The sequence below is a fragment of the Loxodonta africana genome, chromosome 2 (genome assembly GCF_030014295.1).
Source record: "Loxodonta africana isolate mLoxAfr1 chromosome 2, mLoxAfr1.hap2, whole genome shotgun sequence".
In the NCBI taxonomy this organism is placed as follows: domain Eukaryota; kingdom Metazoa; phylum Chordata; class Mammalia; order Proboscidea; family Elephantidae; genus Loxodonta; species Loxodonta africana.
In genome coordinates, this window is record NC_087343.1 from 100,894,561 (window position 1) to 100,913,028 (window position 18,468).

At 36.2% G+C, this 18,468-nt stretch overlaps 1 protein-coding gene across 16 annotated transcripts in view; it reads right to left on the reverse strand.

Moving 5' to 3' along the window:
- Positions 1–18,468, reverse strand: part of ARB2A (ARB2 cotranscriptional regulator A) — a 496,175-nt gene that overhangs the window by 418,211 nt on the left and 59,496 nt on the right. For all 16 annotated transcript variants that reach the window (XR_002785671.2, XM_023547664.2, XM_023547667.2 and 13 more), the window contains 2 exons: positions 10,250–10,351; positions 5,242–5,342 (listed from right to left, as the gene is read on the reverse strand). Coding sequence is in view for 15 of the 16 variants with exons in the window: in XM_023547664.2 (XP_023403432.1) it covers positions 5,242–5,342; positions 10,250–10,351 (203 nt within the window). In the remaining variant the exon portion in view is untranslated. The remainder of the gene's footprint in view (positions 1–5,241; positions 5,343–10,249; positions 10,352–18,468) is intronic.

Sequence of the window (18,468 nt, forward strand, 5' to 3'; positions counted from 1 at the left end):
ACAAATGATGACAAACCAGAACTAAGACCCAAATCTTCTGATTGCCAGTACTTTGTTTCTGTCACACTGTAAGATGTGTGAATGTCACGATATATGAAGGCATTAATACACACAGATAATCAAATTATGTACAAGTATCTGAGTATTAAAATAATGATTATTTGTATTTTTAGTCTTTAAGTCACTCCTAGTTTCAAATACCTCAGTATGGCCATTGAAATGCCACCAACTTACATTTTTTAATAAATTTCTTTCTTTTTCCTAATGTAACATTTTTCAGTAATTTTCCAATAATTTACAAACCATATTGCTAATTTAGGCCCAGAGGAAAAAACATAATCTTAGTTGTTTTTGTAAGTATGATCCTATCCGTTAAAAGAGAGCCAAGCTTATGAGATTACCTAATTGCTGCTATTCTCTTATTAAGCACATTGGCAATTTATTCAATTCATAAAGGGGCAATCAAGAAAAATATCAAAGGAAATGTAAAAACCCAAGTTAGGCATGAAAATAAAAACCTTCTCTCATTAAAATTTCTGCTGCTTAAAAAGTTTTAGTACGGACATTAACGATATAGTTGAGAAAAATTCACAAGTCACATGCTAAGTTTCTACCATCAAATTCACTACCTCCACCACCCATCTTTTAGCCTGTCGAACTGTGGTGGTTTATGTGTTGCTATAATGCTGGACACTATGTCACCAGAATTTCAAATACCAGCAGGGTCAACCATGGTGGACAGTTTCAGTGGAGCTTCCAAACTAAGTCAAACTAGGAAGAAAGACATGGCAATTTATTCCCCAAAATCAGCCAATGAAAACCCTGTGGGTCACGATAGAACACTGTCTGATTTGCCTGCTTTGGACATGTCATCAGGACGGATCAATCACAGAGGAGGACATTGTGTTTGGTAAAGTAGAAGGCCAGAAAGGAAGACTCTCAGAGAGATGGAATAGAACAATAGCTTCAATGATAGACTTCGACATGCCAGCAATCGGGAGGATGACATAGGATTGGCCAATGTTTCATTTTCTTATTCATAAGGTCACCATGAGTCAGAGCTAACTCAACAGTGGCTATCTATTTACTACTTAACAGGATGGCCTTTCTGGTCTTTCTGATTAACTGAGTCTACCCAGAACATGATTCAACTCCAATACACACACGCGCCCACACACACACACGCACAAACTTCTATTTTGAAATTACCCTTTTACACCACTCTCTCACCTCCTTAAATTAACAGTATCTTTGTAAATTTTGAGAAGTGATTCAAACTTATTAACAGCTATATGTGTTTCAACCTATCTGTGGATAGTATAAAAATTCATACATATTAGCAGGAGCATTTGTTTCACTATAAAAATGTAAACTATGTGGGTGTAAAGAATATTCTCTCCTGTAGTTATCACACTCTATTCTAAAAACAAACTGACATCTCAGTTTATTTTACTTACACAATAAGTTTAATTTACATAGAAATGATATAGCATTTCAGGAGCAAGTCTTAAAAACAATTTCTGCTGAATGACTGCTATAATAATCTTAAGAGAGAAATAAACAACATAAACCAAAACAGCAGTTCTGCAACATATATAGCAGCTCTCAGCGGAAGACAAAACTTGATATTCAGTAGGAAAACACTAAAATAACTGAAGGGATTTTGGTTTAGATTGCTGGCTGAAGGAAAACTCTGTTTCTTTAAAACTTCAATCTTTAAGGCAGGCTCCTAGGCAGTATACTCAAATTTGTTCTATTTTGTAAATCCTATTCTATGACCACAGATGAGCGGAAAGAAACCGAATTCTTTTCGGTGCTTGTTTGTCCGGCACTTGGTGGGATGCTTTCCGAAGGTTATTGTTTAATGGAACTAGAGATCATTTTGGTAACCTCAAGCACTAAGTTATTTCCAAAATTTAACTTAAAAGGTTTATTTGTTTTTTAGGAACTACACATAGATATATAAGAACTTTCATTTTTTGAATTATAGTGACTAAAGTCTGGAGTTTGACTATGAAGGTTAAAAAATTTCCAACAGAATATACCACATCTACAATCTCTTTTTTCTTTTCTTAACCAACTAAAAGAGATGCATATTTGTGCCCATTCCAAAGAAAGGAAATCCAAAAGAACGCGGAAATTATCAAACAATGTCACTACTATCACACACAAGTAAAATTTTGCTGAAGATAATTCAAAAACTGGTTGTAGCAGTACATCTACAGGGAACTGCCAGAAATTCAAGCTGGATTCAGGAGAGGGCATGGAATAAGAAGTATCACTGCTGATGTCAGATGGCTCTTGGCTGAAAGCAGAAAATACTAGAAAGATGTTTACCTGTCTTTTATTGACTCTGCAAAGACATCTGACTGTGTGGATCACAACAACTTATAGATAACATTGTGAAAATAGGAATTCCAGAACACTTAATTGTGCTCATGCAGAACTTGTACATAGACCAGGAGGCAGACTTTCAAATAGAACAAGGGGATACCGTATGGTTTAAAATCAGGAAAGGTGTGTGTCAGGGTAGTATCCTATCACCATACTTATTCAATCTGTATACTGAGTACATAATTCAAGAAGCCAGACCATACGAAAAAGAATGCGGCATCAGGACTGGAGGAAGACACATTAACAATGTGTGATACGCAAATCGCACAACCTTGCTTGCTGACAGCAAAGAGAACTTGAAGAGGACTTCAGGAAAACCAAAGCCTTCAGCTGGATTACACCTCAACATAAAACAAAAATCCTCACAACTTGACCAATAAGCAACATCATGATAAACGGAGAAAATACTGAAATTGTCCAGGACCCAATACTTGGATCCACAATCAACACCCATGGAAGCAGCAGTCAAGAAATCAAACATTGCATTGGGCAAATCTGCTGCAACAGACTTCTTTAAAGCATTAAAAAGCAAGGATGTCACTTGGGAGACTAAGATGTGCCTGACCCAAGCCACGGTACTTTCAATCACCTCATATGCATGCGAAAGCTGCACAATGAATAAAGAAGACCGAAGAACTGACACCTTTGAATTACAGTGCTGGCCAAGAGTATTGAATATATCGCATACTGCCAGAAGAATGGACAAATCTGCCTTGGAAGGAGTACAGCCAGAATGCTCCTTAGAAGAGAGGATGACAAGACTTTATCTAACATACTTTGGACATGTTATCAGGAGGGACCAGTTCCTGGAAAAGAACACCATGCTTGGTAAAGTAGAGGATCAGTGAAAAAAAGGAAGACCATCAACAAGATGGACTAACACAGTGGCTGCAACAATGGGCTCAAACACAGCAAAAATTTTGAAGATGGCACAGGACAGGGCAGTGTTTTATTCTGTCATATACACGGTCGCTATGAGTCAGAAGTGACTCGACAGTACCTAACAACATTAACAACATAATCTTTTTATTAAGTAAATTTGACCAACAAAACCTTAAGATTCTGAAACTTCTAGAATTTCAGAGGGAACTGAAATAAAATTAATAAACTGCTTAGCTATAGAAAGAGGAAAAATATCATTAACATAACATTCTCCTTTCCTGCAATAAGAGAATGTCTTTAAATTGCTGACATTAAGAAATTCTCTAAAATGCAAAGATGAATTTACACTAAACAGTTTATATACTTATATCACACTCATTCATTTATTGCACAGATATTTATTAATGATCTAAAAAGACTGACTGGCTGGATTTTGATAAAGAAGATGTGGGAGGATACAGGTTGAGGGTAAAAAACGATACAGATGCCAAAAGGGATAAGGTATATCTGGAGAACATTAACTTGTCCAAGTGAGCTAGTATACATCGTTTATGAAGAAAAGTGAAAGATAGGTCCCACTTAAAAAAAAAATAAAAGTAATTGAAATATTACCAGTTTGCAACATATAATCAATTCAAGTGGAAATGGGTCAACTTTCGTTTTTAATGTGCAACAAATTATTCAGGGCACTGAACATACTAAAGTTATAAATGTTGGAGAAACTGTCAAGAACTGTGCAGGGTCTTAGGTTTTTCTCTCCTTGAAAACTAACAAGTTAGCCTCCAACAGTTTCTTGGATACTGCCAGAAGACAGAAGACTCCTGGTCAGAGATGAAAGGACTTTATTGCTCAGGGTACTACAGGCAGCACGAACATCATGCTCTCATCCCTTCCTCCGGCTGCTCAAGTCCCAAGGGGAAAATGTGGAGCAGCCCAGATGGAAGCTGAGCATTCAGTGAGGTCATATCACAGCTGAGGAATTTCAAACTTAGAAAATCCTGTCTTCGAAGGGAACAGCTAGCATTCCTGTCCCTCTTTTGCCACAGTGAGAGAAATTACTTTATTAACTTGGGTGGCAAACAAATCTTCCCTCTGACCTGGAGGGAGGCACTAGCTCTACCTCCAAGGCTATTTCCTATACAAACACCCTCGAAAAGATAGTTTGGAACAAAAGCTGACAGTGCCTTTGCTCAGAGACACACAGATAAATAAGAAAGACCTTTGTAGACTATCTCCTGCAAACATAGACTAAGTTTTCATAAATTCCTTATGCTATCATTTAACCTAATAATCCACTTTGTCTTCTTTATTAATGAGCCAAAAAGGAATACAAGAATTTCAACTTTTCCTTGGAAAAACAGGGTATCTGACCAGTTATCACACTAAACAAATGTGTCTCTATGTATTTTGCTAAAAATAAAGACGTAAAATGACAAAGAATGAGTAAAAAATTTGGCTTTAACAAAACATTCACCTGAATGACAAACAACATTTTCAAAGGATCCTACAACAGGACCACGTGCGGTACCTAATGTTCACAAAACCTAGTTCTTTATTAAGACAAAGGTAAGTAGATTGGATCCAACTTTTTAGTCCAAATATCCCAAACTTCTTATAGAGAAGCACTTAATACTCATTCCTTCTGGCAGAATGGAAGATTCAACCTCTTAAAAACATTTTTTAAAAATTGAAACTTGTCAGGAATTTGTTTTCCTATGTAACAACTCACTACACAATATTAAGTCCATGGAAATGATATATTTGCATAAAAACATAAAACTTTTAAACTGAGAATACCTTTTTAACATAACCACTGAGAATATCGAATAAAAGGAGGCAAAACCCTTATTTTAAAAAAATCCCTTTTTTGTACATGAACTGCTTCACCTTCAAAACCTTTATTCTCCATATTTAGAATTAGAAAACAATCTAGATTAAAGGAATACATGGAGTATAAGAACATACCTCTCCTAGAGCCTCGTATCTTTTCTGGTTCCATCTGTGCAAGTCTTCCCGGTAGTTAAAAACAAATGGCTCCCCAGTTTTTATGTGTCTTAACTGCCCCTCTAGAAGATAAACAAGCAACACGCAATACTGTTATGACCCAGACTACCTTTATAATAATATTGAATGTATAACAAATAATATCTGATAAAAGTTTAAAATAACCTAGAAATTTCATTTTTTCACATTTGATTTTTTCATTAAATGCCAATATGATACAAATATATAAATAGTATAAAAGAATGGTCCCCAAGTATTCAAAAGCAATGGTTTTAATCTTTATCTCTCTAATCTAATGCAAATTAACAATATTTGAGGAACTCCTATGTATAAGGATCTACTGCCGTAAGCATGGTCCCAGTCCTCAAGAAACTTGGAAGCTACCTAAGAAGGCAAGGCATAAATACTAAAAAGTTAAGCAACTTTCTAGGAAGTTAAACGAACAAGAATGAGGTAAGCCAATAATCTAAAAACTACAACAGGCAACTCACACACTGAATAAAATCTAGAATGAGTTTGGGAAAACGAAGGGTTCCTATGGACTAGCGTGGGCTCAGAAAGTTTCAGTTAGATTTCTCAACCAGTCCTTGAAATATGGCTAGGGTTTCAATTGGAAACTGGGGCAGCGAACAAACACAGGCTCTGAATGTCACCTCAGACTCACTCAAATCAGAGGTCTTTACTAATAATGACTAAGTTTTAGTAATCCTTTCCAGGGTACAAACAACCAGAAGGCACAGGCAAAGCAGAGAGAGGTCTGAGACATCCAGGACACTTCCCCAGGTCTTTCCCTCTCATAATGGATACATGTTCTCTGGCGCAGAATAAGTGAGGTTTCTAAGTGAGGTATTCAGGTTTACCTCACATACTGGTGAGCACTGTGGTTTCAAAATACCTCCATTTTATATGCCAGAGAGTTAAATTGCTATTGTGATATTCTTAAGAGAAACATGCCTCATATATTCACAGACTGTAGGCTTCTGTATCGTAAACAATGCTTAAACCAGGGTCATTCTGCTCATGTAAAGACTCTCATAGCAAATATTAGTTTGTATCTACTAAAAGTTTCATTATCAAAAGTTTACAAAGAGAAAAGACCATGCACCTGTCTTCTTTCTTTCCCCAGGAGTATTCCCTTGGTAATCAGGAGAGAAATATACCATAGGCCAATTGTTTTAACCCTTCCTCCCGCCCAGACAACATAAACACAATTGTGAAAAATGGACAGCAAGTTCAAATAAGAGTGAACAATGCAGTTTGACAGAAACAAAGAGATTATTGAGCCAAATAGTATAATGTAAGATTGGAAGGGCAAATTGGGATCAAATAATAGAAGGCCCTGAATGACAAGCTACTGGGTCTGGGTTTTACCCTAAAGGCAGTGAAACACAAGAAAGCGTTTGGAGGCAAAAGAGGGACGTGATGAAGCCTGAACAAAAGTAGTATTCTCTTTTCATTCAATGAGAAAGTGCAGGAGTAGAGAAGAAAAACAGGAAAGTTACAGCACCGAAATGGACCCAGGAAATGTATTATAATAAACTTGGAAAAATAAGTCCTTGAAAATAAGAAGTTAACACTGACACTTTAGGGGTTGATTAGGGAGACCCAGTTTCCTTTTTCCCAAACCCTCACCTCTCTGAAAATACATAAACCATTAACCCTGCATTGAAAGGTGGACTATATTATGCTTAAAAAAAGACCCTTAAAAATGACATTCTCTCATCAAAATGCAAGCATCTTCGCCTAATGCTGTTAGTCTGTATCTATGCAACAGAATGTCCAGGATATTTAAAAACATAAATGATAGATGTGTTGCTGTTGTTAGGTGCCGTCGAGTCAGTTCTGACTCATAGCAACCCTTTGCACAACAGAACAAAACACTGCCTGGTCCTGCGCCATCCTTACAATCGTTGTTATGCTTGAGCTCATTGTTGCAGCCACTGTGTCAATCCACCTCGTTGAGGGTCTTCCTCTTTTCTGCTGACCCTGTACTCTAACAAGCATGATGTCCTTCTCCAGGGACTCATCCCTCCTGACAACATGTCCAAAGTATGTAAGTCTCGCCATCCTTGCCTCTAAGGAGCATTCTGGCTGCACTTCTTCCAAGACAGATTTGTTCGTTCTTTTGGCAGTCCATGGTATATTCAATATTCTTTGCCAACCCCACAATTCAAAGGCGTCAACTCTTCTTCGGTCTTCCTTATTCACTGTCCAGCTTTCACATGCATATAATGTGATTGAAAATACCATGGCTTGGGTCAGGCGCACCTTAGTCTTCAGCGTGACATCTTTGCTCTTCAACACTTTGAAGAGGTCCTTTGTGGCAGATTTGCCCAATGCAACGCGTCTTTTGATTTCTTGACTGCAGCTTCCATGGCTGTTGATTGTGGATCCAAGTAAAATGAAATCCTTGACAACTTCAATCTTTTTTCCATTTATCATGATGTTGCTCAGTGGTCCAGTTGTGAGGATTTTTGTTTTCTTTATGTTGAGGTGTCATCCATACTGAAGGCTGTGGTCTTTGATCTTCATTAGTAACTGCTTCAAGTCCTCTTCACTTTCAGCAAGCAAGGTTGTGTCATCTGCATAACACAGGTTGTTAACGAGTCTTCCTCCAATCCTGATGCCCCATTCTTCTTCATATAGTCCAGCTTATCGGATTATTTGTTCAGCATACACATTAAATAGGTATGGTGAAAGAATACAACCCTGACGCACACCTTTCCTGACTTTAAACCAACCAGTATCCCCTTGTTCTGTCCAAACAACTGCCTCTTGATCTATGTAAAGGTTCCTCATGAGCACAATTGAGTGTTCTGGAATTCCCATTCTTCGCAGTGTTATTCATAGTTTGTTACGATTCACACAGTCGAATGCCTTTGTATAATCAATAAAAACCAGGTAAATATCCTTCTGGTATTCTCTGCTTTCGGCCAGGATCCATCTGACATCAGCAATGATATCCCTGGTTCCACATCCTCTTCTGAAACTGGCCTGAATTTCTGGCAGTCCCCTGTTGATATACTACTGCAGCCATTTTTGAATGATCTTCAGCAAAATTTTGCTTGCGTGTGATATTAATGATATTGTTCTATAATTTCCACATTCAGTTGGATCACCTTTCTTGGGAATAGGCATAAATATGGATCTCTTCCAGTCAGTTGGCCAGGAAGCTGTCTTCCACAGTTCTTGGCATAGACGAGTGAGCACCTCCAGTGCTGCATCTGTTTGTTGAAACATCTCAATTGATATTCCATCAATTCCTGGAGCCTTGTTTTTCGCCAATGCCTTCAGAGCAGCTTGGACTTCTTCCTTCAGTACCCTCGGTTCCTGATCATATGCCACCTCTTGAAATGGTTGAGTATCGACTAATTCTTTTTGGTATAATGACTCTGTGTATGCCTTCCATCTTCTTTTGATGCTTCCTGCGTCGTTTAATATTTTCCCCATGGAATCCTTCACTATTGCAACTCGAGGCTTGAATTTTTTCTTCAGTTCTTTCAGCTTGAGAAACGCCGAGCGTGTGCTTCCCTTTTGGTTTTCCATCTCCAGCTTTTTGCAAGGGTGCATATACATGTGAGTATGTGTGTGTGTGCATGAATGGGCACACGTGCATGCAATGGTGTATGTGCACACAAAAGTGTGTGAGCACAAGGTATGTGCCCGCAAAGGTTTACAAGTGTGCGAAGGTGTGTGCGTATGAATGCATCTTATGAGAAAAGGAGAGATGAAAGTATACTGAAGATGAAAAGTTAGACTTCAGTGAAAACTGAGGTCTTCTACCTATAAAGCAGATATTTTATGATTAGCCCACACTATGAACACACTCCCCCCATCTTGTGTTTGGAAAGAAAAGAATCTAGTGGTCATTTCAAAGGAACAGAAGCAATGTTAGTAACAGTGCTCATATGATTCTGTTAATTGAAATACAAAGAAATTTTTTTTAATATTATTATGTATATTTTATCACAAAATACCCTTTATGAAAAAGGCATGAAAATTAATGTCAGACAAAAAAATCAAAGTTTCTAATATCTCCACTTTAAAACTCACTAACAATCTTGTACGCAAGGACTCACTATAAGTTCTAACACCTATAACTGGCTTTGTAAGGGGATAGTCACTAACAGGACAATGACAGATCACCAATTCAGTTGATGCAGAGCAACAAACAGAAAGCTACAACTGAAATGCTACCTAGCCTGTAATAGCATTACCCTTCAACTACTACAGTCTGTCATTAATCCAATGAATCAAAATCCAGAAACATCCTTGCAGTCTGTGATATGTTCTTCCAAACCCCAAGTACAAGGCTTATTTTATTCAGAACTTAATAAATTTTAAAACAAGGATGGTGCCTAAAAGAATGAAAGTATTATGCTTTAAAATACTGTCACACATGATTGTCTCAGGGATGGGCGAGCTTGACTGGGTAGTGGCATGAGGAATTTTTTGGGAGATGGAAATATTCTGTCCTGTCAGTGCTGTTGGTTATACAGATGTATGCATTTGTCAAGCTCATCTTATTGACTTTTATTTTGAAAGTAAATTTTACCAAAAAATGAACTGTAAAAAATAATCATTCCTGATATACTTAATAATAAAAAATGAGCTTCCTTGAGGAAAAAAAAAAAAAATACTGTCACAGATATTATCAATCACTTCATTTTAAATAACACATGAAACAAGAGCATCTTTCTATGTAATTTAATTAGCAGATCCAATCGGATACCAGGGAGCAGAACGCTCAAGGTTGCAATGCATAAGTTGAACCAAATACATGCCCATCAGTTTACGTGGCTTGACAACTATGGGAAACTGCAACTTGGTTCTTTCACTTGAGTGAAAAATTTCACCATGCAACGAAAAGTCAGTGTATTTCAAAAGAAATACATAAAACATTCTAGCTGGCCATTAAAGGTAGCAAATAGCATCTAAGACTCTATTACCACTGTCATATACTACTTACTTTCATTAAAAGCATATTCAAATCCTTCCAGAGTATCAGGAAAATCAAGAGGTGGTTCATCTTTTTTCATGAGTTCATCCAAATCTATCCTAGATAATAAATCTAAAAAAGAAATAATATGAAATTCAATTATAACCATTTTCATAGTTAATAATAAAGGGTATTTTTTAAGTTATTTATAAGTGTTCTTTTGCTCTAAAAGCTTAATTTTTATGTGTTTCCTTAAGTGATAATGCTATTAGATTTTTAAGTTCACAAAATGCTATATTATGATCAAGCACAATACCAAAACAACAAACATTTTCAAAATCATAATTCCCCAAAACAAACACATCGCAGGTCCTATTCTAAATTAATTTCTGCCCTTCAAAATAGACAGCTATTAATTTGTACCTTATTAACCTCAATCAGGAGCCCTGGTGGCACAGTGGTTAAGGCACTCAGCTGCTAACCAAAAGGTCAGGGGTTTGATCCCACCAGCTGCTGTGCGGGAGAAAGGTATGGCAGTCTGCTTCTGAAACCCTATGGGGCAGTTCTACTGTGTCCCCTAGGATCATTAAGAGTCGGAATTAGCTCAGTGGCAGTGGGTTTTGGGTAATCTCGATCTATACTTTTAAAAGTTTTAGAAATTAACACGATTCTTAAAAGGTCACAAAACCTTACATAAAAATGATACTACAGTTTATGAATGTTATATATGTAAATAATAGTTCATATGGCATGTTACTCTGTTTTCAGGAGGAAAACTATATTAAAATAACACATAATAACTGGAGAAAGCTGATTAACACAAAGCAGTTTCTATTCCTCACATCATTTGATTTCATATAATTAAAAAATCTGTCAAGTATTTTTCTTAGCAAGCATTTTATTTAGGAATAATTTTAGATTTACAGAAAAGTTGAAAGATCGTACAGAACCTTCCTATATGCCTCTTCTTATTGAGTTCCTCCTGTTGTTAACATCTTACATTACCATAGTACATTTGTCAAAACTAAGAAACCAACTTTGGTATATTGCTATCAACTAAAGCTATTATTCAGATTTCACTAGTTTTTCTATTAATGTCTTTTTTCTGATCCAGGGTCCCATTCTGGACCCCACATTGCCTGTAGTTCTCATGTCTCTCCAGTCTCCTCTGGTATGTAAGAGTCCTCAGGATCTCCTTCTTTTCTATGAGCTTGACAGTTCTGAGGAGTTCTGGTCAGGCATTTTGTAGAATAACCCTCAATTTTAGGTCTGTCTAATGCTGTCCTCGTCATTAAATTAGGGTTATGAGTTTGCGATAGAATACCACCGGGATGAACGGCGCTTCTCATCCCGTCACATCAGGGAGAACGTGATGTCCATATAACATCACTGGTGATGTTAGCTTTCACCACATCCTTAAGGTAGACTTCTCCACTATAAAGTTACTATTTTTGCCTTCCCATAATCTAGTTTGTGGAGGTGACTAAATCTGGTCCACTCTCAAAGGGGAGGGAAGGAATTAGCTTCTATCTCCTGGGGTGGAGATACCTACATATATTGTTTAGAATTTTTCTGCAAAGAATATGTATGTCTCCTCTTTCATTTATGTATTTATTAAATCATTTATTTATATCAGTGTGAACTCATGGATATTTATTATATACTTTGGGTTACAATCCAGTAATACTACGTTATTTATTTTGTTGCTCAAATTGTTCCAATTTTGGCCATTGGAAGCTCTTTTGTTTGGCTCCTACATTCCTTTCACATACCCTCATCTTTTTTTTTTTTTTTTTTGAGCACTTCTTAGTCAGGATTGACTCGACAGCAATGGGTTTGGTTTTTTTTTTTTTTTTTTCACTTTCTATTACTATAAGATGCTCCAGGTGCATTTTGTACTTTCCCTGCCTGGGCCCTAGAATCAGCCTTCCAACAGTATTTAATGAATCTTTCGGGTTCCTATTAGAGGGTAAGATTAAAAAGTCTTACTACCGGTCATTATAAAGTTATAGCTAAAATCAGTAAAATTAAAAAAATAAACTCCAAATTTATTCATTTAAAAAAAGATGTGAAGTATTTACTGTCAAAGCAAGAAAAAAAAGTTCAGGTTTTGAGGTTTTTTTCATTCTAATCTGTTCCTGATGAGAAATAACTCCTAGGATATTATTGTAAGGCAAACCAGTCCCTTCCCTACTAAAAAAAAAAGTATCTCAGAAGCAACAATTTATTTCTGCCTCTCACAAAGCTCCAACAAATTCATCTGTATGGAACATCAAAATATACTAGAGAAAAAAGTATTTTGTCTATCTACAGTCTTCAGACCCTAGAGTCTCTCTGTAGAACACAAAGGTAAGCCATCAAAAACTTCCCCCCCAAAATCACTGTTCAGTAATTACTACGTCAGCTCCAAACTGCTATATCAAGAATTTAAGATACAAGAGAGAATTCACTGCTTCTAGAGAGAAAGAGGCTAATGTTGGCTAAATAGGTTAAAATGGAAGAGTAAAGAACAAAAATTGAATGGTATGGGGAAGGTAAATGGATGGCTTATTATTATTCAATTTTAAAATAAACAATCTTATTAAACATATAAACCTCAAGTCACAACAACATACTATCTTCAATATAAAATAACAGCTTAAGCTCTCTAATAAAGCAGAAATGTTGCATAATATGCAAAATGGGCTAGAACAAGGACATATGCTGAGAATTTACAGAGTTATTAGTAAAGTTCTGAATATCATATAGATCTGTGCAAAATAAAGATAAGAAAAAAAATTAAAAACAAATTGGCTTGGAGTGGCTAGAAGATGCTTACTTCTCTCCTTTCAGTGAATTAGGTTCTAGTCATTTTCCACGGTTCAAAACTTAAAAACTTTTAACCAGACACACAAAAATCATCCAATATCTTAGCAGATATGTCATGTATAACAGCCATTTTCTCCTCCTATCGGCTCAAATGATAAAATACCACCATATCTATATATCACTTTGAGAGATTTCAAAACACTTTCACATACATTACCTCATTTGATCATGACAACCTTATGAAATAGTAACAAGTATCATCTTCACTGTCTTTCACAGAATGAAACGAGCTCAAAGAGGTAATATGGCTTGTCCAAAATTATAGCTTAATAGTAACTCGGATTAAAAAAACCAATATTTCCCAATTCCAAACTCAGTGCTCTTTCTAAACCACCACACTCATTCTTATATGCCATATCAACCCTATACTGTTCTGTCCCTCTCTTCCCTCCTCTTATAAACAGAAAACAGTTATAAATACAAAAATGTGCTTTTGTTTCCCTGAAAATGCAACTCTGAATTATAAAATAAGCAATTTAATAAAAGAGCATTCCTCAAACTTCTCCTCTGTCAACCAGAAAATCTGATATAGATTTATTTCATTAGCATTGAGAAAACACAAAGAAAGAAATTACTTTTTTGCTTTGTAAAAGGAAAGTATACTATATAGTTGCATTTTACAGAGGTTAGGTTCCATAGTCAGTGAATTAGGCAAAAATCAAACATAACAAAAAAATTTCCACTGAAAATCCCTTCAGTTACCTATAAAATACAATACAGTTAAATTCATACAGTGTAAATATGCATCAGATCTGACACCACTATTTTTCTAAAATATACCTCCTCTGATAATTAAGATGACTCGGCAACTGTAATTCTAAACCTCAACTAAGCACATGCAAAAATTATATAAAATGCCATCTGACATCTTTATTAATATTTTTTTAGCTAAACGGGTATCTAAAACATTACTGCAATTCTGCTTCTGGCATTACAGAGTAACGGGGGCTGGATTTTTTTCATTCTCCTTAAACAACTAGAAAACAGAACAACATATGTGGAACAACTGTTTTCAACACTGGACAACAGGCAGCCAGTACTGTTCACTTAGAGAAAGGAAAAGAGATAAACTCTTTGATTGCGATAACTTACTGCACAGCAGGAAAGAGGAACCCAGACAGACCATGAGGGTCTTGCTGAGTTGAGGAGACAGAGATCAGAGTTTGAGTAATCCAAGGTGGCTAGATTTAAGAGCAGAGGATCAGAGCAGGGGAAACTGCTGAGAGAGAAATTTCAGCAGAGCTGCAGAGGAATTCTCTTGTCTTTGGCTGAATATTGATCCATGCATACAAGAGAAAAAATTACCCAAGGGCAGGGAATGCAGTAAACTGAACAATTCTTGACACACACACAGCTATAAATAGTTTGTGTTTCCATCAGCCAGGGTGGGAAAACCTTGTAATATATAAGGCATCAGGTATAGTCTTCAACAGGATATCGCTTTAGTAGTAGGGCTGAATTGGCCCTAAATAAAAAGCTATGCTAGACCTACCATTTCAAAAATTAAAAGTGAGCTTCAAAGAAGTGAAAACTAACACAAATAACATAAATGACTGCCAGAACAAATTCCAATACTCTTTGAAAGAATACCAAAAACAAAACCAAAAAAAATTTATCACCAAATTTTTCTTTAAAGGAACACCACAAAATCCAGCACCCAATAATGTGAAATCAACAATGTCTAGCATCCATACAAAATTACTAGGCATGCAAAGCAGCAGAAATATGATTCATAAGTATGAGGAAAATCAACCAATAGAAAGAGACCAAGGAATACTAAAGATAATGGAATTAGCAGGAAAGGATGTTAAACATCTATTTCGATATGGTCCATAGGTTCAAAAAGGTAGAAAAAATATGAACATAGAAGATGCATTTCAAACTTCTATACATAAAAATACCTAAAATAAAAAACACGGCGTAAGGCATTAACACCAAATGTGATTACAAAAGGTGAGATCAGTAAGTTTTTAGAAATAGCAATAGAAGTATCTTAAATATAGCAAAATAAAATACAGAGAGAAAAAATAAAAAATAGAGCATCATTGACCTGTGGGACAATGTCAAGTGGTCTAACAGATTTTAAGTGGGGTCCTGGAAAAGGAAACTGGTATTGGGGACAGGAGAGAATGGGGGAAAAAAAAAAACACTTTTTAAAAAAAATGGATAAAAACTTCTAAGACCACAAATTCATGCAGAATAAACATTACAGAAACCACAAAAAGGTATACCATAATTAAATTGCTCAAAACAAGTGATAAAGACAAAATCTTAGAAGTAGCTAGAAAGAAGGCATATTACATACACAGGAACAAAGAATAAAAAACAGCTTCTCAGAAGTTATGCAACCCAGAAGAAAACAGATAAACTCTTCCAATTACTAAAATGGGGGAGGGGGAGGGGGGTCTACCAACCTAGAATTTTATACCAAGCAAAACTATCTTTCAAAAAAGAAGGTGGAATAGAGTTTTTCAGACACACAAAAGCTGAGAGAATTCATCACCAATAAACCTGCACCACAAAAAAAAAAAAAAAGATAAGTACCTCAGGCAGAAGGCAAATTATAGTCAGAAATACAGATCTACACTAAGAAATGAAAAGCATCGCAAAAGGAAAACATATGAATAAAGGCATTTATTTCTTATTGTTAAATTTCTTTAACAGGTAATGATGAAACAGGGGCTATCACTATAGACTATACAACCATTAAAAGAAAAATGAGGAATTGTACCAACAACTCTACATACAAATTAAACAAATGGCTCAAGCTTTTGAAAACCACAAACTGTCAAAACTCATCCAATCTAAAATAGACAATATGAATAGTTCCGTGACCATAAAAGAAATTCAGTTTTTAATTAAAAAGCTTACTCCAAAAAAATCTCCATGCCAATAACATTTCACTGGAAAATTCTAACGAATATTTGAACTATGACTAGCACCAATACTACACAATATTTTCCAGAACATAAACAGGAGAGAACAGGAGGCCAGTATTACCCTGATACCCAAACCAGACAAAGACAGTACATTGAAAAAAAAAAAAAAAAGATGACTCTCTCATGGACCAGAATGCAAAAATTCTCAACCAAATATTAACAAATCAAACCCAGCAATATATTAAAAAATTAAACACCACAATGAAGTGAGGTTTAGTCCAGGTACACAGAGCTGGTTCAATGTTGTTGTTGTTGTTGTTGTGTGCCATTAAGTCAATTCCGACTCATAGCGACCCTATAGGACAGAGTAGAACTGCCCCATAGGGTTTCCAAGGAGTGACTGGTAGCTTCAAACTGCCCACCTTTTGGTTAGCAGCCTGAGCTCTTAATTACTTCGCCACTAGGCCTCCAGTTCAATATTAAAAAGAAAAAAAAAATAGCAATCAACCATACGAATGAAGAAAAATCACAATCATTTCAACTGATGCAGAAAAAGTATTGAGAAAATTAAACACCCATTCATTAAAAAACAAAACAAAAAAGAAAAAAAAACCTCTCAGTGAACAAGGAATTGAGGGAAATTCCGCAACTTGATAACGAGCATCTACAAAAAAACCTACAGCTATTATCATACGTAAGAGTGAAAAACAATGCTTTCTCCCTAAGACTGGGGACAAGGAAACAATGTCCATTCTTAACACCCTTATTCAACACAGTACCGTCCTACTCAGGGGAAAGGTTAGTCCAGAGGACTAATAGACCACAACTATCATAGCCTCCACCAGAGTGAGTCCAGCACAACTAGATGGTGCCTGGCTACCACCACCAACTACTCTGACAGGGATCACAATAGAGGGTCCCAGTCAGAGCTGGAGAAAAATGTAAAACAAGATTTTAACTCACCAAAAAAAAAAAAGACAGACAGACCAGGGTTGCTGGTCTGACAGAGATTAGACAAACCCCAAGTGTGTGGCCCCCCGACCACCCTCACAGCTTGGTAACAAAGTCACTCCTGAGGTTAACCCTTCAGCCAAAGATTAGATAGGTGCATAAAACAAAATGAGACTAAATGGGAACACCAATCCCGGGGGCAAGGACTAGAAAGCATGAGAGGACAGAAAAACTAGTAATGCAGAACCCAAGGTCGAGAAGGGGACAGGGTTGACATGTCATGGGGTTGCCAATGTCACAAAACAACATGTGTATTGTTTAATGAGAAACTTGTTTGCTCTGTAAACCTTCATCTAAAGTACAATTAAAAAAAGAAAATAGTACTGTCCTAGCCAGTACAACAAAGAAAATAAAAGACATAAAGATTGGAAGGGAAAACAATAAAACTGACCAATTTGCAGATGAAATGATTGTCCACCTAGAAAATTTCAAGGAATCTACAAAAAAAAAAAAAGGTAACACAAAACAAAACAGAAAAAAAATCTCCTAGAAGTAACAAGTAAGTTCAGCAAGGCTGCAGGATACAATATCAACACTCAAAATTTATCACATTTTCATAAGCCTATATTCACAAGCACATTTTCATAAACATATGGAAACCAAAATTAAAAAAACAACATCATCTGCAATCATGCCAAACCAATGAAGTACTTAGGTATAAATCTACTAACACATGTATACGACTTACATGCTAAAAACTACAAAACACTAATGAAAGAACTTTTTTTAAAAAGATCTAAATTAGATCTGGGTCTGAAGCCTCCATATAGCAAAGATACCTTTCTCCCCAAATTAATTATTGGTTTAATACAATTATCAAAATCCCAATAAAAATTATAGATATAGACAAGTTTATTCTAAAATTTATATGGAAGGGCAAAGGACCTCGAATAGCTAAAATAATTGTGAAAAAGAATAAAGTGGGAGAAATCACTCTAACCAATGTATGTTAGTTCCTGTTGAATCAGCTCTGACTCATGGCAACCCCATATGCAACAGAACAAAACGCTGGCCAGTCTTATGCTAACTTCCAACTGTTGGTATGCTAGAGTCTATTCCTGTGGACAATGCATATTCTAAGTGCCTTCCAACCCACGGGGATGTTCATCTTCCAGTACTATATAGAACGATACTCTGTTGTGATCCATAGGGCTCTCACTGGCTGATTTTCAGAAGTAGATTACCAGACCTTTCTTAAACCTGCCCACCACGGGTGATCCTGCTGGTATTTGAAATACTGGTGGCATAGCTTCCAGCATCATAGCAACACACAACTTCCACAGTTCACGAACTGACAGATGGGTAGTGATACTGTAGCTACCCAACAGCTACAGTAATCAAGATATTGTGGAAGTGGTGGAGAAACAGATCAATGAAACAAAACAGAGAACCCAAAAACAGGTGCATGCAAATATGCCAAACTGATTTTTCACAAAGTATGTAAAAGCAATTCAATGAAAGATAGTGTTTTTCACAAATGATGCTGATGCA